At 35.1% G+C, this 23,611-nt stretch overlaps 1 protein-coding gene across 5 annotated transcripts in view; it reads right to left on the minus strand.

Annotated features, from left to right (window-relative positions):
- Positions 1-23,611, minus strand: part of LOC106135942 (focal adhesion kinase 1) — a 120,572-nt gene that overhangs the window by 51,939 nt on the left and 45,022 nt on the right. For 2 of the 5 annotated variants that reach the window (XM_060951115.1, XM_060951114.1), the window contains exon 3: positions 7,352-7,413. The exons of the other annotated variants lie outside the window; for them this stretch is intronic. In XM_060951115.1, coding sequence (XP_060807098.1) covers positions 7,352-7,386 — 35 coding nt within the window. In that variant the 5' untranslated portion in view covers positions 7,387-7,413. The remainder of the gene's footprint in view (positions 1-7,351; positions 7,414-23,611) is intronic. 5 annotated transcript variants of the gene reach the window in all.

Here is a 23,611-nt window from a genome sequence, read left to right on the forward strand (position 1 = left end):
AAGCAACAAACTTTTCCACATATAAGGTATCTTTTGGGGTAGACAGAAGCAATAGTCACATAATTTTAAGACCACGTTTAGGAATGACGACATTTAGAAATAGTGTAGTTGTTTGAAAAGAAAGAATACCAAGTTGCCTTTTCAGGTACCTATGTATTACTCTTATTGATACACAAATTGATCATTTAAAACATTTAAATTAATATTCTCAAGAAATCAAAAGCGTGGGAGTTAATAAAATTGAATTCATTTTTTATTCCTCAACAACACTTGAATGATTGTAAACAAGTTTTTCTCTTGTGAAATAAAAGAAAAATAAATATCAAATCAAAAGCTTGTTCCGTTCAGCTTCCATATATGGAGAGGCAATGACGGAAAACGGCGCAGGCGGCTCATATAAACTCATATTTGAATAACGAACAAGGTTGCCATGGCACTAAATTCAACAAATGTTACAAGAATTGTTATAAAAAAATTACTGACATAAATTTCTGGGATCATAAATTGGGGATTCATTAACAGTACCCCGGCATTTCCTTTTCTTAACAAAGAAGTTATAAAGCCTTTCTATACTCCTACTCTTATAAAGTATTGATTCCGTATATTCTCATAGCATTGCCACACTTTGAGATTGGCTGTCTGCCAGTATGTGCCAATTTTATCAAAAACTAGCGCCGGGCATACACGACACGTGGTAATAATGTCCTATACTGTTTACATATACTATGTTATACGTTTATAGATATCTGACGGAGGTCATTGACCTATCGTAGTTTTTACGAGGCGCAAGATGTTTAATTAATGACTAAAAAGCCATGTAGCCTGAACATGGCCTTTCAGTCTCCTCAAGACAATTGGCTCTGTTTGTCTGATTAAGCCTGAATGTATGCAATCAAAATGTAGAATTGAATCTTTCTGAATGTGAAGGTATGCAATCAAAATATATAATCAACTGCAGATAAATAGTTTTGTAAGTAACCATAGGGGTCATATTTCTCTACCGTTGACTGTAAGTATATAACCAAGAGTCCTTAGTACATCGCCGCTATAAGATTATAAAAAGTTCAAAAAGAAATTTAAATAAAAGAGCAGCCTTCAGTTGATCAAATTTTAATCCAAAATTTCACTTAATTCGGTCCAGATGTTAAACCGTGACCGACAAAGACTTTCGCATTAATGATATAAGCACAAAATTATTCTGTACTTCATAATATGCGTAAGCATTAGATATTAAAGTCTACACTTGAAAGACGGCTCTTGTTACCGAGTATAAATATTTAGTTCTGCCCACACGCTTATTGTTTTCAACGCCGAGATGGTTCCTCGAAGCATCTCATACACAAATCAAATTCGGTTTGTATAAATATATGCTCAGAGGACACGTGATATATGATCAATACATTTTTAAATACTTATTCAGTGATAAAACATGAAGATTGAACTGTGTAAATTGTACATAAAATGTTTTATAAAAACCGACGAAAGATCAAATTCAAGATAAAATATAAAAGAAAAATAATTAAACATTACCACAGAGAAGAAATCTATAACAGATTCTTTTAGTAATTCCAAATCGACAGGAATGTACAAGGAACAGTCTAAAATATGTACTTGAACAGTCCTTGAATATCCACTTTAGAAGATCTTAGACGTTAATATTCTAGGTGCTATTAGAGAGCTCAGAAGTTTGTAACAATTTATTCATTTTCTCATATTGAATGTATTGCAATATAATCATCATATGAGCTCCTGTTGGACTGATACAAGTTGGCAATGGTCGAAAACGCAGCAGAATTTCAGAAACGATCATCGTTCACCACCAGAGTTGGCCGCCGAGTCACCAGTGCAATAAAACAGATCACAATTCACAGCTTAATCTCTGAATTTACGATCTGAAACCATATTGCAGCCATTGAAATGAAATATATAGAGCTCACATTCAAAATGAAATGTGCTTCAGGAGACAATGTTTTCAATGTTTTATTGTTTTTATGATTTACTTTTAAAAATCAGTTTTAAAGCCTAAAAACAACCGCGAAATACAAGATTATGATTAGGTTAAGTATATATGGTTGCCCGCAATGCATAATTAAAATCTGCGTTGGAAAATTTAATCGCACTTGTGCTTTTATCGTTTAGTCATTCAAATTCAGGGTGTTAATTTTCTAAAAATTCCAGCCACGTCGCTTTCAGAGTCTTGTGACAATGTAAATACATGTGATATGTGTGTTTGTACGGTAAAAAATTTTGATTTATTATTTGTTTTTCTTAATTTCTTAAGACTTCCATTCGAAACGGCCACAGCAGAACTCAATTTGATATTTTTAAACAGCTTACATCTTGCCTACTCCATAGTCAAACAACTCCATGTTATATCAAGGGATTATTTTTGCCGGCTGCGTGGATTAAGATAAGCGAAACCGATCTGATACATTTACATGAATGTGCAGTGACGTCATACTACTTGGACCAATAGTAGTGTTCCAGGATTTTTTTGGAAATAATTTCAATTTAACTTCTACAATTTAATAAGATATCTTGATGATATCAAATCTACTAAAGATAAAGAGAAAAGAAGTCAACTGGAGAAGGCTTGAGGCAACTTGTGTTGTAAAGACAGAAATAGGCGACGACACAGACCGACGACGAATGAAAGAGGATATAATAAGGGAAGATAGAGGATGCCAAATGATGAATACATAATTCTTACAGTCACGTCTATATCCCTTGCGGGGTAGTCAGAGCCGAGATAAAAGATTAAAATCCATCACAAAGCCATACGGCTTTATGATGGAATTGAGATAGTAATAGTGACAGATTGTTAGCCCATCGGCTACAAGAATCCTAGGTTTATATACCTATCCCTTTGTCGCCTTTTACGACATCCAAGAGAGAGATATGGAATGGTTTTATTCTAAGGTGCCGGAAACCACATGGCATATACGAAGCTAGTATAAATGGGAACGTTAGAAGAGGAAGGCCTGCACGAACTCTTCGTTGAGGTAGAAAGAGGTGCAAATTCAGTAACCTACACCGACGAGCACGGATCTTTGCAAGTGGAAGAATGTAACTCTGCCTACCCCTCTGAGAAAGAGGCATGACCATTGACTTATGTGATACTGCGGCGTGACTAAACCTATCAGTTTTAGAATGTGTTATACCTTTGTAGACAGTGCCACGGAAAAGGTTATTCATTCACTAACTTAACCTTTAGGACATACTCTTGAAACTAGGTAAGAATACTCGTATAAAGCGTATAAGGTTAAATTCACATGAAACGTGGTACCTAACTTGCATGTCGTCATTGCAAAGTTCATGCTAAGTTGTGATATCTCCAATCTGTGCTTAAAGCGGGGTATAATGAGTTTATTATGCCGCTAGATAATGGCTGAGATATATCTAATGAGCGAAATTCTGCTAAATGCTGTTAATGCAAAATTGATTTGAATAAGGATTTTACTGTTGACGCTTGTAAGAGATGTTAAGTTCTTGGTCGAGTTTTTAAGAATTAATTATAATTAATTCCTAATGGGCCGTGTGGTTCCCAGCACTTATAGAAAAAAGAATAGGACCACGCCATCTCTTTCCCATGGATGTCGTAAAAGGCGACTAAGGGGATAGGCTTATAAACTTGGGATTCTTCTTTTAGACGATGGGCTAGCAACCTGTCACTATTTGAATCTCAATTCTATCTTAAAGCCAAATAGCTGAACGATGCCTTTCAGTTTTGCAAGGGATATAGACGTGATTATATGTATGTATGTATGTTATTATAAATGTTAACGGTCTTCACTTACTGACAGGCCATGTTCAGTTACTATATTGATTTGTGTAATATGTACAACAGCGATCTTTTTGGCTGTTTTTCTATAGCTCGAACGATAGATGATATTTCCATTAATATTATGACATACGAGTAAGTTTTTGAGATTGATAATATCAAGGCAAAGAAGGTAAAACACAACTTAAGTAATGCATGTTTTCCCAGGAAAATTTTCAAAATTATCTGTAATATAATGATTATTGTTGATGTTAGTCTACCAATACCCATTTTTATTTTCCATCATCGTGTTGGTGTACATATTGCAAATTTCCCAGCTAAGTTTATATTCATTACATGAACTTCATGTCACGTTATCTATTTTAACATGTTCAACCAGACGAGCACACGTCAGCCCACGCCGAAACAATGCACTTACTACGGAGTTTAGTCGATATTATCTAAGTTGCACAATGTGGCGGGGGCGACGCATCCTGTGACGCTCAGCTGATACAAAACACGAAGGGACAGTAAAATAACTCATTTCTTCTTATATACATACATACATACAAATAGCCACGTCTATATCCCTTACGGGGTAGACAACGCCAATAGTCCCGAAAAGACTGAATGGCCACATTCAGCTGCTCGGCTTAATGATGGAATTGAGATCCAAATAGTGACAGGTTGCTAGCCCATCGCCTAAAAAAAGAATCACAAGTATGTAATCTATCCCTTAGTCGCCTTTTACGACATCCATGGGAAAGAAATGGAGTGGTCCTTTTCTTTTTTGTATTGGTGCCGGGAACCACACGGCACTATTCTTATATATATGAACATACATACAAGACTCTCTCTTATCTTTGTGTGTTCCCGGTTGTATCCTCCACAGCAGTGCTTCGGGGCCCGGTGTCTGCCTTCAGACTATTCTCGCATTTCCCGTTATGCCAGGATTTCTTGCCCTGCCCCTTCTAGGTAGAAGAGCCTAGGTGGGTTTCGGCTGGAGGCGGTATGGTCACGTATCTGTTCCCCAGATAGTCTGCAGGACGCCGCAAGACAAGACGTGGCCGTACCAACGCAGAATACATAAGGACTAACAAGAGGTAACTACATCACAATTCTTTCCCGAAATAATGGGCAGGGACTACCGATCAAGGTGCGTTCGTCTTGGCATTCGACTTCTTACGTTCACCTTGTATATTTGCTTATTTAACTCGCTTTATATAAATATGATCACGCCTCTCTTCCGTATAGGAAGGCAGACACTACGTCTTTCCACTTGTTACCCATACTTCTTCCGCTTCATCTACATCTACATTCGTCAATTATTTCATGCAAGCTCATCTATTAAGGGTATTCTTAACCAAACTCCTTTATATCCGTAACCTATATATTTTGTACAACAACGATGAAAGTACGGCCTGCATATTGCATAGAAAGTTGATCATTAACATACTAGTTTGTCACCCACATTGTTCCGGGGGATATTATAATATTGACATCATATAAAAGACAAGAATATTAAGTACGTCAAATAATTGTATAAAGATTTAAACTTTTCCAAGAATCAAAGTTCCATAACGTTAAGATTATTTAAAACAGTATTTATAAGGTGACGTTATTAACAGCGTTACTGGCTTACGAAAATATCAAATTTTGTCAGCCATTTTTTTTTTATTTACTTTTACAATTTGCGCGGGAAGAGCACCAGCTGGCAGTTTTTATTTTTTACGTACGGAAGGCTAAAAAAACACGTCTATTCAATACAGTAATCGGTTGATTTCCTATCCAGTGCCTATCCCACATTTCCAGGCCCGCATTCAAAGCAAGCTTGCACTACAGCGGTGCGGCCCGAATGCAATATCCTGAATGATTCCGTGTTTGTATTACTTGTAACGTCGGGTTTTCTCATATTTATTCAATCCCAATCGAATTATATGTACGTTGCATCTGGACGAGAGATTGGAAATGTGAAGAATGCAAATTCTTAAATATGCCACAGGTATCTGTGTTTGCGTTGTTATTCAGATCTCTAGGAGTTGAATTTGACATTTTTTTTTATCTTTCATATTTACACAGACACATTTCACATCCTCATCTCTTATTGGGTAGCCAGCGCCAACACTTTTTCCTTCATCGACTTTTAAAATCTGCAAGGGAAGCGTCATTAGAGCTTGGGTTTGGAAAGCGCTTATATTAAGAAATTTCTTAAATTATATGTAATTAACAGCTATTTTAAATGAAGCTTTTGATTGTATATTTAAAAAATCTAACAGCAGGACATCACTCGCGATTGTAGTCACCAATAGTATATAATTTCATTCCTTTTTTTAATTTAACAAAGAACTATGTGACAGTTAATTTACGCTTACGTGATAGTCAAACATAAAATTTTAACTCCCCTAAATCTAAATAAATTTATACGCACGTACAATTTAATTTGCCGTGTAAACATGGCGGCGGCTCTACCGTTTTGTACTCTCAAAGTTGTTTACATAGACAAGTTAAATAATTCTGTTGACGGTATGCTACGCTAGGGTATTACGGAAACTATGATGTTTAATGCGCTTATAAAGAACTAGAAAACACCAGCGACTCCGCCCGCGTAAAACTAAAAATCCCTTTAACTTCTGTGGCAGCGGGAATTTTGGGAAATCCTCTCATATTGCACCCCTACGTCACATAAGGACGTGACATGACAAATTTCAAACTTCTTGACAGGACGATTTGGGCTGTAATTGTCTGTCAGCCACTTAGTACCTAATAGAAGTGTTTTATATAAATGAAGATTTGAGTAGTGTGTATCAACGCTTATAAAATAATGTCCGAAATTAAATACTGATTCATACTGTAAACTGCAACTGTCATATTGTAAGATACTTTTATTGATTAGAGTTCTAGGGTTTATGTGTTAATGATAAGACACTTACTCCTCTTTCATATTGTTAAATTAATTCGTTAAAGATTACCGTACTACGTACATACATATACCCCTCGGATCAAATATACTCGTATAAAAAAGACAACACAATATCACCCATTATAATTAATTACGTGGATACTCAAGTTAACACCACACAATAGTATTAAACCAACAATTGGCTACGTGAACCTTTCCCAACTTATTATTTTAAAGTTGCTATACTTTTTAGTGTTTCAGGAAGTTTTTTTTATCAAAAATATAAATTTTTGTTACCAAAGTCTTTTACACACAAAGTTTGCAAAACACATTCACCTTCTAGTCAATGTGTTTTGCAAACTTTGTGAATTACTCTTCGATTCACAAAATATTAATTAAATCATTGAAAAAGATGACCGGTCGCGATCCAATACAATTTTAATTTAAAAAATATATCTAGGTTAGGAAAATTGTTCTTAGCCAATTAAAACACAGAACAGACCCATCACCACATTTAAGTGTTTCGTCCATAGAAATCTTAATTGGTGGGTATATATACTATTGAAAATCTGTATTTAAAATTTTGTATTAATATTCTGTCTGAACTACCATGATTACGATATTAGATTTCTGTGGTCTATGGAACATGTCTTGGGACGAATCATTGAATAACTCGATACTAAATTGCTTACCGTGGCAATGAGAAAGTTACTCGCTTACTTAACATGCCATGCGGGTAAGGACTGGCGCTTACCTGGAAGAAAAGAAAATTATATTTATTTAGTTATAGGATGTTTAAGCCTGCATGAGTCGGGATTATATATGTGTTTTTTTTTAATAAATATATAGGCTATCACTTCACTGCATGTTATCGACCATCCCGTAAATTTATTGCAAACATATAAACCAGCAAAAGTAGATATTTTGTGCCCGCCTGCAAAAACGATAAAAACGACGTTAACATCTGTTAAAAAAGATTGAGAGTTGTTAATAAAATTTATTTACCATTAAAAATACTTAAAAAGAAAATTTGTCGTCTAAAGGAAATCGTTTGGAGTTTTCTCTAATTGGATGTAAATGTGGAGGCTCTATTATTTTCCTTGGAAAAGGATCAAAAAAACCGACCCTTATTTTCACAAAGGACAATGCTGTAAGGGTGTTATATACAAGTGCTGAGTTAATATCGATATAACGCATATAACACAACATAATTAAGGCTGAATTAATGTAATGTTAAAAATGATATTAAAAAAATCGAAATAACTTTATCGCTACCGCTAAGCTTTGGCTTAGTTATGTACATTCTTATGCAGTTGAAAAGCGCGACAAAAAAACTTTTACTTACTGAAAATGTCAAAGCGTTCGGACACATATAGCGTAAAAAAAATATAAAAAAGCTGCGACAGGACGCCCGTTGAGCACAGCACTATTCGTTATTTTACATTTGAAAAATGTTTTTTTTTTGTGCAACGAGTATGTGTCGTTATGTTAGTTCGCAACTCAAATGTATACGGAAATTTAGTTGAAAGGAAATTATTTGAATAGTTATTGAAATTGTTTTTGTCGGAAACTAACTAATTGGTGGTATCTGAAAGTATATATGTAGGTATTTGACGTTTTCTGTCTCTTTCTAATTGGTCTAATTAGAAAGTGATGAAGAGGTAAATTTCTTTGTTTCGTGTTGGTGTCCAGGTTATATATCCGTGGTTTCGCCAATGCATTGACTCGGCAGATATGCCAATGACCTCTCTTTCTACATGTAGGTACTCAGAATCTTTTCAGGAAGACGGCGACTATTCAGGTCCTTAGAAAATAAAAGATATACGACCTCCCATGTCTACAAGAGCCCTCTGAGCTCCCAAGGCGTTAGCATTCAGTTTTTTTCTCCTCACGTCATGAGCAATACATTATGGGCCGTGAAAAATGACACGCTGAAATTGCTTTTGTGCTGTGACGTCATTTGGAACTCCAAGTTCTGAATTTAAAATTCAATACGTATTGTGAATTCGTATTTTTGAAGAACTAATTCATAGCAAAGACAAGTGCCAAAAACCTTAATATTATGCCGATGGTATAGTTTACCATAGAATTATGTAAATTTGTTGAAAGGTTTGTTACAGTAGCGCATTATTTCTGCCAATAAAACAGGAATTTTATAACAATAAAAGTAAAGTTTGTATTTTAAAGAGAAATCACAGAAAATTTTGAGATTCTTCTTCAGTCGATGGGCTAGCAACATATGTACGTAGGTATAACGTCTGTCAAACTATTAGGGACTAAGTACTAGCTCTGTCGATCCTGTAAGGTAAAAAGACATTATAGTACGAGATCCGGCTGCAAAATCACTACGTTCATCGCGTAGTTAATCAAACTCACATTTTAACATACATTTATGAATAGGATAATACATAGATAATAGGGTGCCAGTCAATAAGTGGCCGCAAGTAATTTTAATTAAATTAATGTTAATTAATTTTCCAAAAAAAATTTCGTTCACTTGTTTTTTAAATAAAATATCATCCACATCATAGAAATGTATGTAAAGAATTCGAAAATCAATGGGTGCCGTTACACACTCGGCCGCAACTACTACGCAGCCAGGTGTAAACAGGTAATATTTTGGTCTATTTATACGTTCATGTCGTACACGCATGTTTTTTATATCAAATTAAAGCTAATTTTTTTTTTATATGATGATATATCGCTGCCTGTGAATAAATGGCCGCAAATTAGGGTTGCTAGCTGTTAAAAACTCGAGGTATCCGAGATAAAGTGAAAGAGAGTTAGCGCGTAACGCCACTTGTTAGACAAGGATGGCGAGTACCAGCTGTGCGAGTATTTGAAGCCATTGCGCACGCGTATAGATAGGGTTCTCAACAGTACATGCGTAGTATCTTTTTTGTAAAAAAAATAAAACACACTCAAAATTCTATTCTTTATAAGTACGCTTTTTTCATTTTTACTTGATCAATAAACAATGTTTTATTATGAAATAAATATTTTCTTATTTTCATTTTTTTTTTTGCAGAATATTAATTACTTAATTATAATTTTGAAGTAAATGTAAAGTCGTTCGTATTACTGTTTGCATCGCTGGCTGAGAACCCAATCTATTGACGCGTGCGCAATGGCTTCAAATACTCGCACAGCTGGTACTCGCCATCCTTGTCTAAGAAGTGGCGTTACGCGCTAACTCTCTTTCACTTTATCTCGGATACCTCGAGTTTTTAACAGCTAGCAACCTTAATTTGCGGCCATTTATTCACAGGCAGCGATATATCATCATATTAAAAAAAAAATTAGCTTTAATTTGATATAAAAAACATGCGTGTACGACATGAACGTATAAATAGACCAAAATATTACCTGTTTACACCTGGCTGCGTAGTAGTTGCGGCTGAGTGTGTAACGGCACCCATTGATTTTCGAATTCTTTACATACATTTCTATGATGTGGATGATATTTTATTTAAAAAACAAGTGAACGAAATTTTTTTGGAAAATTAATTAACATTAATTTAATTAAAATTACTTGCGGCCACTTATTGACTGGCACCCTATTATCTATGTATTATCCTATTCATAAATGTATGTTAAAATGTGAGTTTGATTAACTACGCGATGAACGTAGTGATTTTGCAGACGGATCTTAGACTATTATTTGTGTATGTAAAATAACAACGATCATTATTTGTATTATGTTATCCTATTTACTTATATTTCCATAGAAATAATAAGATACAGAAATGCTTCACAACAATTTTGAACAACTACATAGCAAAGAGGATACCTACTCCATCGCGACTATCCTCAACGATCCAAATTGGCCACTCGAGCCGAGAACCGCCATTATGCTGGCTACCATCAACTTTTCATAAATCCCGGATTCCCAAGTCTTTGAAGGAGTTCCGTCGAAAACATCATTCTTAAGTTAAACTTGTTTATCGCCGTCTGGCAAAGTTTCAGTGTTGCGCAATCTTTGCAAATTATTTTTGAAAACAGTTCCGAGAGTTATATATTTTGACATTGTGTTTGTTTGTATTAAGGTATATTTTTACTTATATTGTTGTAACCTACAGATTACAACATACATATGATATTGTACAACTACACTTTTTCTATGTGACAGTTGAATATTATTTCACGTCGACCAATGTTGTGAAACCAAAAGATATGGCAAAATTAAGAACGGATTCAAAATATCCCACAATGAAGAATACTTTAAACAATTTTCATTTGATCGTTCTTCATACTCGTGGAACAAAAATTCAATTACGCAATAGGTATGTAAAACTTAGTTAGCTTTTAGCGGAAATGCCTGTAGAATAAAATGTTACTCGTTTTAACTGTCAATCGAATGCACAATACAAGCGTGTTGAAGCTACAGAATATCGTTAAATGGGGATTTGATACAACCCCGCGACTAAATCCAATGGGGTTGTTGTTTATGTAGATAGATTAAATTAATACAAAATTATTGGCTAACTAGCCGACTTCGCCCGCCTCTATTAATTTTAACTTATTATGTTATTCGAATATCTAAGCTATATTACTGCAAAGTTTCTAAAAAAATATTCAGTAGTTTTTGCGTGAAAAAGTAATGAACACACACACACGTCCTTATAAACTTTCGCATTTTTAATATAAGTAGTACGTTCGCTGTAAACAAAAATGAATGTAGAATAAAATAAAATGTTTTTAACCGTGTATCGAGTGAACAGAACCTACATATCGTTAAAAGGGATTTGATGCAACCCCGCGACTTAATCCGATAGGATTGTATTTGTTTACTAACTGACGCAATCGTGGATGTAGCACGATTAAATTAATGCTAGTTTATTGGCCATTAAGGCAAAAAAGTCTATTGTTAAAAAACCTCCGCTGTCTGCCCTTCTGTCTTCTCATAAACGGTGATAGCTGAAATAGAAAGCCGGAATTTTCGCAAATTATGTATTTCCTTTGCCGCTGAAACAACAAATTTAAAAAAAATTAAAAAATACAATATACTTTCAAAAATATAAGGTACTTGTTGTACAAAATTCATGAAACAAAAGACAATTTTAGTTCTGTCAGTGCCATGTGTCACACCATCAGACATGATATGGCGAGTAGAGACATTCCCGCGTGAAGTATCGAGGGTTCTATATTCAGCAAACGAAAATGCACCGCACGGAATGCAAGTCAAGACTGTGACAGACAGACGGACGGTTTGAAATGAAGATGAATAATAACGATTTTGCTTGGGAAATATTGTATGTTTGGAATGAAACAATGTGCTTGATGAATTTATTCAATTGTTTAAAGCGTTCATCAGTAGATTTATAAAGTTGCCCGTATTTTCTCTATCTGTATGTATGTATACGCTTTCCTCGGAAAGTTGAGGACGGATTTTGTTCATGTTGGAAAGAGGTTTTTCTGAGGGAGGTATATATATCTATAAATGTTACGCATTCCAAGCTAGGCCGGATCGCTAGTGGTTTTATAAAGTCCAAAGTTACATAGGTCATTTAACCTATGAGAGTAGCAAGCATATAAATTGGTTCAATTATTCAGATTTAAAATTTACCTCCCGCAGTTTTAAGCTTCATACGTCTAGTGGTTTTGATTTTTGACTGAAGGTTCTCTGTCAGTCAGTCACACAATAACGCAAGCGAATGGAACACCTAAAATCAACGAGTTTGCAAGAGTGCTATGAAAGTGAATGAAGCGAAAGAAGTATGTAGGGGTCGTGGATCGGAAAGATGTAGTCTCAGCTCAGATTCACCAGCAAAATTTCGCAGTAAATGAGAACTGGCGGGCCTCCAGTCGCTAGGATGGCTAATCCGTTTTACTCGACACGAGTTCGTTGGATTGTCGTCTTTATAAGCCATGTTGTCGCGAATGACGGAACGATTTACGTAGTAACCAATAAAAGTTAAAACAATTTTTGTCTTAAATTTAAATGTAGAGAAAAAATCAGGGCTCTTTAGTTATAATCAGAACAATTATCAATCCACTTGAGCAATGTACTTATATACTTATATATAATATATAATAAAATAGTAACCGACCGATTTTTGTACTTAAAAATATTGGCAAAGAATCGGTATGGGGGAGATACCTAGATTATATATTAGTACAGATTTTTTAATAACACCAACAGAAGCTAAAAATTTAATATTTAACAATTTCTATCTGTATTATTTCGACGAAATTTTCTCAAAGGGGCAACGAGCTTTTTCGGAGAACTTTTACGGCGAACGAAATTACGGGCAACAGCTAGTCATCAAAAGCATTGACTAATTTATTGATTAGTCAACACTGGACTGCAGGGGAAAAATCCTTGTGAGGACCAGCCCTTTCACGAAGGCATAAGTCTAATTAACGTTTGTGAACCGACCCCCTGCATATATGGGTTAGGTTCCCCTACCAAGATTAAGGTCCGACGGGGGTCGTTTCATGAAAAAACCTGACTTACTCAATCTAGGATTGTGGTCACAAGCGGACATAAGACTCCACTCCAGAGAGACGAAGGCGCAACCAGGACTAACGCCAAGAGGATGATGTAATTGCACGATATCTAACAATTCCAGAAAAATATTCCCGCCTCATAAATCAGGAAGGAGTTCAAGTGCACAAAGGTGCACTGTGTTGCAACGCGGATATTGTGTTCTCTACGTGATTTATACTGGCCACAAATAAAATATCGTGGAGTGGTAAATTTTGGACATTGGTTCGGAAATATTTTTTATTTTAAAAAATATTTGTGAAAAAGCAAACTCTGGGTCCGTAAGTTAAAGTACGCGTATTACTAGAGTAATACTATTAATATAGTAGATATAGGCAACATATCTCGAGAAATTCTCTTAAAGCCATACAACGGAACGTGGCCTTTTCTTCCTTGCAAGACTGTTGGCTCTGTCAATCCCGTTAGGTATAAAGACGAAATTTTACTCGTTTCAATATTTTTTGAGAAACTTTAAAAATGTCGTGAGTTAACCTGCGAAAGACATATCGAGCGTTTTTCAATTTTCTTTTCCTCTTTTCAGTAAACTAAAAACCAACGGGTGTAACAAACAGCCGCCTTTGTCCAGGGAGCGGCGGTCAAACATCGCATACAATGCCTGGAAAAAGTTCAAACGAGCATTTCAGCGAATTTTTAATACTTTGCTTAGCTAATGCTTCACTTTCAAGTATGGCAAGTTTAAAATAGTCACTGCGACTATTTTGGTTTTGAATAGGCTTAAAATGTCAAGGAAAGAATTTAAAATAGTCTTTTTTGTTTTCACTATAAAGTAAATATGATCACTTATTTTATTTTCCGGAGAGGTAAGTAGAGACTGTGGTAGAGACTTCATCTTAACACGTGCTAGGCTTCTTTACTTCATCCACGAAGTAATCTTTTCATGCAACATCGTTTGTTTATAGCACTTTTGAGCTGACCTTTCGCAATAGTACTTCCTTCAAAACCGTTGTTATGAATTTTTATAAACAATCAACGCGAAAGGAATGGTGATTAACGAAAACTTAATTACTATTATATCTATCAAATCAATGTAGGTAGAGTTAAAACTGCTAAATGAATTTTGCAGAAGTCCTTTAAATTTTCTCTTAGAAGGAAGACAACGAATCAAAAGCCAAAAAAGAAATATTAACGGATTGAAAACGGATAATTTATTTACAATCCGTTTTCGATATATGAACAGCAATTTTAATGATGTAAGGGTAAAAACCGTCATTTTCGTCTAAATTAGAAGTCGTTGTGCTCCAGCTCATTCATTAGTTAACAATGGCCGTAGAGGCAAGAAGTTGATGTTCCGTGTAAAAGTTGATGAATCGAGTTAGGTCTTAGTACTTCGTCGGCATGAGATGTAAATTGCCTTGCTACTTAACGGCCTTAATGACGTCATTGATCTAAAGTTTGGAGACTTACTTCGTCTATGGTATTTAGATGATAGTATGCGAAATGTCTAGGAATACTTCTACAGGAGTTATTGAGACAAATGGATTTTGTCTCAATAACTCCTGTAGAAGTATTATGCTAATACTTAAGCGCAAGAAGTATGAAGGTAGGCCTCGTAGCAGTTAGAAAGAAGTTAACTCTGCATATCCCTCTGGGAACGAGTTGTAAATTTATATATGAATGTATATAAATGAAGGTGTAGGTCTCTCTCTCATCACTACGTCCTAGTTTATCTCATAACCCCTCAACAATCCGAGTTAAGTTTACTCAGTTGCACTGTTGACCACTTATTGAATATAATTCGGATAGATTAAGAAGCGAACCCCAGATCTCTTTCTTAAAAGAAGGCTGCACATTGGCAACAAAACATCACATCTCTTTTATACTTTTACTCACTAAGAATTCATAACGTCGAAGGAGCTCTTGGACAAATTTTATTATTTTTTTATCAAGAACTAGTTTTAATAAAACATGGAAAGTCAACAGCTTCAACTTGTAATTAGATAACTTAAGATTGTTTGTGGCGACCGCAAGGCTCCATTTTAATTGCTCGCTTTGAAAGTAATTAAATAAAACTGGTTAACGACTTTTTCATTGACTCCATAAAAGGGTGTAATAGCGCAGAATGTATGAATAAAAGTTGAGTTTTATTTTCCTTAACACGTTAAACGCTAGAATTCCAGACATAATCAAATTTTACATTAATTGTCTGACACCAGAGGCATTCAAAAAAACAAAAAACATTATTTATTTTCCCAAAAAGTTTTGGTGTCAAACCTACCTTGTCAGATCTTTTACATTAAGTATAAATTACATGCTCTTTTTATTCTTGGTTGTGTACCAAAAACTTATGAAAAACCAATTTCTCTATCTATTATATAAATTAAGTCATAACTGAATAAATTATTTTAATGTTAAACTATTGAAGTTAGAGAAACAATCGATTAAGTAAAATATCCCTATATTCATGAAAGTCAAATGTTAAATTGTTTGAAGAGGCAAAAACGGCGGAGCGAAAAATCTTGTCAAAGTCGAGAAGAAGGAACTAAAAAGTGCAAAAACTTAAATTTCAAATCCATTGTGAGCCAGACGAGGGCCCGGAGCCGTTTTTCATTAATTCAGAGATAAACAAAATAAAAAAAAAACGCATGGAAAAACGTAATAGGAAACGTTCAGGGCGCGCCTCCCCCTATAATTTACATAGGGCGGGAAACATTAGGGCTGCAACTGTCTAAATGTTTTGTAAAGACTTTCTGTCACTGTCGAAATATTATTTACAGGATACCGCCATAGGTGTATGTTGAAGTTATTAACTATATACAATGGGAAGTTTTGAAGGAAAAGGCCTGGACGAACATACCTTAATAAAAAATTGGGTGTCCTAGCCAAGGAGGCCTGGGCAGGCCAGGCCGTGAGCACCGTTTACCGACATTCTTGCATATGCATGCATGGTGAATGAAAATGATGCAAAAGAAAAATTCAGGGATAACTGGTTACTGGTACTAGTTTCTCTGCAAATGACTTAATTATATGTGATGTGATGTACTTACTTATGAATTTAAAAAGTGGGACACGATGGATTGTCAAGGACAACGCCTGATGTTACAGAAGAGCAAAAAAGTACAAATACTATCCACGAGCTATTTCATTAGGTGCGGATTGGTCGGTTATTACTAGGTACTGTAACAAAGAGTAAATCTGTTATTACTGTCATTATTATTCAAAGGGTAGGAAAAATTTCTAAAAAAAAATCTAGGAAAAAAATGAAATGATTTGATAAATTGGAAAAACAGGTGCTGTGAATAGTTTTTGATTGGGAGATGGACTAAGACTATATAGTTTCTTCCGAATATTCCTTGTTTATATTAAAATACTGTATGAAGTCAGGAAGACGTTTAATGGACTTAAAGCGGTATTGATCGATTCCGATGACTCTCATTACACTACTGTTATTTTCTTCCATTCATATATTCTCAAAGTGGTTATATCAGGCAGGCATTAGAGATAAAAAAAACCTTTGTTTTAAATATTTACATTTGTAATTCAAAATGAAAAAGCAAACACTTACTTGTGATTTAAAATAAAAATGCAATCATATACGACATAATAAGAGGTAGAAATAAAATCTAATCTAATAACATTCAGTGGCAAGGTAACTCCAAAAGGTAAGCAATAAAAGTAAAACTGAAAGCTCCGTAGCGTGGCCCGGAGCTTTGGAGGTATTTCTTAATTTAAGTAAAAGCTGGTAAAAGCTCCGCTCCATCTTTGCAGCTAAACTTGTGATAACAAAGAATGAGTGTTGAAGAAAATCGAAATTCAGGTCAATCTTTGTAATCTTTTTTTGTTTCTCAAAATTCACGCTTCGACGCCGCGCGGTAGTAATGTATATTTTATTGCATAGTACATAAAGTCAAACTGAGTCTTTCTATTAAAATTTTTGTGCAATAATATACCGTCTCGTCTCTATGTGAACTGATCCTTGGGTATGTGTATTGTGCATACACCGAGTTCAACATCACGCTTCAGTGCGCTCTTCAGATGAGCGATTAACCGCGCGTTCAACGGTGAAGTTCACTTACATCGCTTTTATGAGGTTTTCACTTAATAAGTTCAATGTTATTGTTCACTAGCTGGATGCCTGCGACTTTGTTCGCGTGGTTGAAAGATTTCTGTTGAGACGTTAATTATATTTTTATTATAGTTTAACTGGACCTTCATGGCTTTCCCTTTGGTGTTCCAATTTCAATTATTATTTCAATCATGGCCCAGGCTTAATAGTTATTAGAAAAAAGTGTCATTTTAATCCGTCCAGTAGTTACGGAGATTAGCGTGTACAACAAGATAAACGGACAAGAGTATTTTTTCAAAATTCTTACTTTACTATGTCTCTTCTAATTTTGTATCATCAAACATCTTTAAATATTTAATGTACAGAATTTCTTGTACTGTTTAATGTATATAAATTTTGTGTTTGGCATGTTATTCTTGATTCTTTATTATTCTTTATTATTCGCGGGGGCGAGCAAACGCCTAGTTTTTTTTTTTATATATAGAAGTCATTTAAAACAGGTAATATAAATGTTAATCATGACAAAAATGTTTTCAGAAAAATGGAAATGTTACGTTTCGACTCACTGAAATCAGAGGAACTTAACAAACATACCTGACGCAAATAAAACTAAACATCAAACTAAATCATCTTTTCTTTCGGTCTTTGATAATAATTAGGTACTATATTATCAAAGACCGAAAGAAAAGACATACACATACATATGTACATATCGTCACGATTTCATCATTTCCGGGGCAGACTTATTATTTTTAGGGGTAGTTTATCTGACAAATGAAAAAAGATCTAGCCCTTTTTCTTTTATCTCTCTGAGGTAGCGTTTCCGCATCATAAGGGATAAAGTCATTATTTCTATGTATGTATGTTAATAATATTTGGAACCAAAGTAGCAAAGTTCGAATTTAGAAACTGTTGAGCAACCAAAGTTTCCTCCAATATGTGATTTGTCATTACGTGGAACTTCGGAAATACGTCTTCATTCAACTTGCCTAATGGAAAAGCAACTTAACGTCGACTAACGAAAATGAATAAACGTCCAAGTTAAATGCCAGTTTGACTCGAATGTTGGAACAACAAATTTCAACTCGTAATAACTGAGACAGCTGACAAAAGTTTGTGCAGCATTTAAATTTGATATCCTGTGTAGGCGATTTGTTTTTAATCATTTAAATATCCATAAAACATGATAATCCTGGTGTGTGCCGGTTGCGTCCTCACCTTCCAGGAGAGGAGTCCGGGAAAAGCCTTTGACCTTGATCCTGGATTCGTTAGGTCAGATTTTTCTTTCGACGCTCGTCTGACCTCCGCAATCTTTTCAGGCGATTCTAACCCATAATGGAACATGATTACACATCCAGTTGACTTACTGTGAAATCATTTCAGAACTTGTAAAAAAATCTTTGCCTTTGGAAATCACAAAACTTAGAAGTCAACCTTTATTTTAATCCAAACGAAAATGGTGAACTACGAGTACATTGAGACGTAGAATGATGACTTACATGCTTGTCTTATCAAGCAATGTGTTCTCTTTACTCAGAACAACTTCAGTCGTAAAATAAATCGTGTCTTAGTGAATAGTTTACAAGTTTCGGTCACGCAAGCAAGCAGTTTGTTATAACCAGAGTTCTATTACTCCGAACCAAACGTTAGGCGAGGTCGAGGAAACTTTTAAAATCCGTAAATCTACAACATAAAATTAAATTAATAATCTCGTACATTTCTGAAAATTTCCTCTTCTCGCCTACGATTTTCAAGCCAATATTTTGGATGTGACTTGACTGTCAGTCAGTTAGAATCGTAAGGGTATCGCGGCTTCGCCCCTGCAAAACAAATAATCTCGTTCGCCCGCGCAATGTGTGATGTTATATAGCCTAAAGCCTTCCTGGATAAATAGTCTATTCAATACAAAAATATTTTTTTAAGTTGAATCAGTAGTTCTATAGATTAGTTACATTAGTATAGATATACGTTCCGGAAAGGAAATTTTGGGAAATCCTTTTTATTACCCTCCTAGACCACACAGGGAACTTTTATTCCAATTTTTATTGTCTCTAGACCCAGTGCTTTAGACTGTCCGTTGTCAATCAGTCGGTCACACAGTAACGGAATAATTTTATATATACAGATTGACTAATGAAAAGTCGATATACTTGTTTAAGTGTCTGTTCTATATTTTAGTAGGTATTATAAATTCCAGGATGCAACCTAAAATATTAAATATTCCCAAAGAGGCGGTGTTTGCTGAAACGCGTCGCGATACGGCTCTCTGGACGCCTGCCAAGTGAATGGCAACACTAATTTGACTATTCAATCCCTGGCAACATTCGGGAATCATATTTTGCATTCATTAAATTACTGTGTAATATTCAGACGAAAACACATTTTCTATTTAAGCTGCAAAATTTAATGTTTGATAGTTTTTGGAAATGCAATTTAACTCACTACATACTGGTATAAGTAATTTGTTTATTAAACCAATATAATCTGCTGGACATCTATCAATAAACTACATACATACATATCGTCACGTCTATTTCCCTTGCGGGGTAGACAGAGCCAACAATCTTGAAAAGACTGAATGGCCACGTTCAGCTATTTGGCTTAATGATAGAATTGAGATTCAAATAGTGACAGGTTGCTAGCCCATCGCCTTAAAAAGGATCCCAAGTTTGTAAGCCTATCCCTAAGTCGCCTTTTACGACATCCATGAGAAAGAGATGGAGTGGTCCTATTCTTTTTTGTATTGGTGCCGGGAACCACACGGCACTATCAATATATAATATCAATAAACTATATATAACTAAATATAACGTATTCATAACCACTTCAAAAAAATAATTACACCTAACGGCCAGTGGTACTTGTTTTTTCTTTATGGCAACTTTCTATGTACTGAGGGGCAACATAAAACAGTTCAGAAGAAATTTCGTATTTGTTCCTCAATTGTTATAATTGTTGTAATTTGTAACACAAGAAGTTTATTGCAGGATAAAAACCTTCCAAAATAACTACATTTAATATTGCTACATTAAAATTGCGATTACCTTAAATGCCAGAACGAATTTGGACTTGAGCAATAATTATTTGGCAAAATGCAGCCACCCATTACTTGACTCGAATTGATTAATCACAGAATGTTATCAGAATCATCGTCATCGTCAGCCTCCTAGCGTTAGGCCCGGTTGCATCGTCACCTCTTTGGAGGATCCCAGAATGAGTAAGGTGTTTTTAAGGGGAACCTAACACATACTTTATTATAGTTGTCTTCTTCTTCTAGATTGTGTTCTTCTTTACTAAAGGCCGTGTCCGTCCTGACACGCTTTTGATAGATTTGCTGACGAGCTGTTTCCAGGCTGTTCTGTCATCGGATTTTCTCAGGGCAGTAGCTATAGTAAGTCCCGTTACTTGTTTGAGTTGGTCAGACCAGCGGGTAGGAGATCTGCCCCGTGATCTATCTGGACCATAGTTATGTCAGTTAGCAATCAAATCAATCCATGTTACTCAGGATTGGGTCATTAATAGCCGCGTTAGGTTTGCAACCTGTGCAAAACGCTTTAACCGCTGGACCATTGTCGCTTTTGCAATGATTGCCAAAATGGTGTCAGCGATTATACGACTTGAGTTGATTAATTACAAAATGCAATCATGATCATGTCATATAATACTTAAATGTCAAGAGTAAAGCGTTTCTGTTTAACTGAAGGGAATTGAAATTTTATTAACTACCAGTCGGTAGTATTCTTCAATATTTCGTCTTTAACGTAATTGTAGTTAAATTCACAGATTTAAGGCCTTCGCCACAGAACACAGATTACCTCCCCCAAAAATTTCCACCTCGCTTTTTTGGAATCAACGTTTCCCCGCGGACTTCACTATCAGTCGGCCAACATTCTTGTCGATCCATCTCGCGGGAGGCCGTCCCACCTATTGAACCACTTACATACACACTAATCGGTACTATATGGGATCTATGTTAGAGAAAAGTCTTGGGAGATATATGACTTTAGTCCAGATCACTCACAGGTCTTTAACGTAGACAAAAGCAGCAACAATTATCTCCAAATACCAGTTTTCCTTTCGTACTAGTGTTCGGACTTCCTTATAAGGCTAATGGCTCAATATTAATTAAAGCATGATCTGATTACAAATTGCGTACTTTATACGGCGAGCATGTTAAATAAAATTAGGGTAATTGTGCTGAACACAACTATGCGAGCAATTTGCTTGATTGCCACATCCAAAGTGGGATAGTCCGTATTAAAGCCTTGGCCAGAAAGTATTTTGTTGATTAAAAGCGAATAGTTTTTAAATAATTAAATTAATTACATCAAAACACTCCCATTGGTTTTAAAATTACATTTAATGTCAGATTTAACAAGTGAACAAAATCGGGTAAGTGCGTGTCGTCGAAGTGGAGCATGAAGTGTTGCGTACAATGCGTAAATTGCGTGCGTTTCATTATTCAATTCATATTTTTTTTTTAGAATATTGTCAAATTACTGGTTTAGTACCTACCATATCACATACAAGCAACAAGAGTCTGAAGCATGTTTCTATAAATTCGGTTCTTGCCACGTAAATGCAAAATTATTATAACGCCCTATACTACTAAGCTTATAATAAATCACCACCAAAATCCATTAACAAAATGGGCACACAAATACACAAGATTCTACAATAACAATTGACCCACGCCGGGATGGAACCCCGACCCCGCAATAGAAAGGTCTCGCGTTGTAAACAGAGGGATATCATGTGTGAAATAGGACACATGGCTCACCCCTTTTTATTTTTGGCATAGAATCCGCAATATTTAACGTTTCCTAATCTATGGCTAAAAATCGTATTAAAATGATACTGTAAATATATAACTAATTTATATAGATCGTCATCAAAACATATAAAAGTAAAAAAGCGTTTTCTGTACATTGAATATTTTTAAAAATAAAATAAGGCGATAAAGAAATAGTAAAGTTAAATATGTCTCAGCTTATCTATAGGAAATAAAGAAACTACCTAATCAAAAATCGTTCAGCCACGCAAAGGAAGTATCACGGGCTTCAGCTAGATCATAAAAATACCAGACTTTAATAGGTAGACCCCACTCGCTGCGCTTGCTCGGTAAAATACTTCAAAAATTACAAATTGTCACTTTTATCACGCGTTTATCTTCCAGTTTTCAAAGGTTGAAAACCCTAACATTATGCCTTAATAATAAAGGCACTAACACCCTTTTTCACGGGGTTCAATATTACTCTAAAAGACTTAAGTGCTTTCACTGGTTATGCCTCTTGTGGTGTTACTGAACCAGGTTAAAATTAATGGTTATAGTTATGAGAGGAGAGGGCGACGGTATTAAATTAACTCGATCATATTACACGCCCCAATCGATGGATTGTTTAATTTAATTTCGTAAATATCAAATTGAATAACAATAAAAATAGAGACAGTATACATATATATAATCTATTCTGTGGGTTCGTTTTTCAGTGTTTACATACTTATAGTCCCGTCTATCTCTTGCGGGGTAGATAGAGCGAACAAGCTTGAAAAGTCTGTAAGGCCACGTTTAATACTTGTGTAAAGTAGTATTGTATAGTAAAAGAAAAAATCCCCTTATAATCTGTTCCGTTGGTAAATTAAAAGCAGCGGTTTGAGCTTAGTATTATTTAGTCAGTGTCCTCTTTTATAATTTTGATACCATTTGCACATATACTGCAATTCCCCAGAGACACTTTAAATTTAGAACGTTAGTTTTTTTTAATGCAACCTAAAAAACAGGGTTCTAAATTGTTCCCAAGCACACCGTTGAGTACTTTAAACCCGTTAATGAGTTCTTTTTTAACTCAAAGGGCGCGCCGTGTGTTTTGACAAGACGACGGTACAAATATAGCAACCAAAGGGATACAAGGTGATCACGCGGATAGATTCTCTTTGTATCCTTTTTGAACGTCCCGAACACGAAATTTTACTCGTGAAATTGGTGTTTGTATAAAAAGTCATTCCTTCGATCGTAAAATCAAGGCAAAGGTAAGTGCTAAATCGTGCAAGCAAAGTTTCTACGGGCCTTCTAATTGTTTAATGTACAACCAGAAGACATGGACATATTTTTTTTTATCTTTACATTATTTTATACATACAATATAGCTACATAAAAACATACAGTCGTACGTGGCCTTTTAGTATTTTCGAAACTGTAGACTCTGTCCACCCCGTAGACGATGGGGATGTTATTATATGTATACTATTTTAACACACTTATAACAACTTTTTTCAATTGCCATTGAGTTTAGACTTTGTCACTGGAATCATTCCCGTGGTGTAAGGAGAATAAATCTGATACCGAAAACAAAATTGTTTTAAATAAACAACATGTGGAAGAATGCTCCCGTAATATTTATGGGACTATTTGTCGGCATTTTATTGTAAGGATTACACGAT

Source organism: Amyelois transitella, chromosome 24, assembly GCF_032362555.1.
Source record: "Amyelois transitella isolate CPQ chromosome 24, ilAmyTran1.1, whole genome shotgun sequence".
In the NCBI taxonomy this organism is placed as follows: domain Eukaryota; kingdom Metazoa; phylum Arthropoda; class Insecta; order Lepidoptera; family Pyralidae; genus Amyelois; species Amyelois transitella.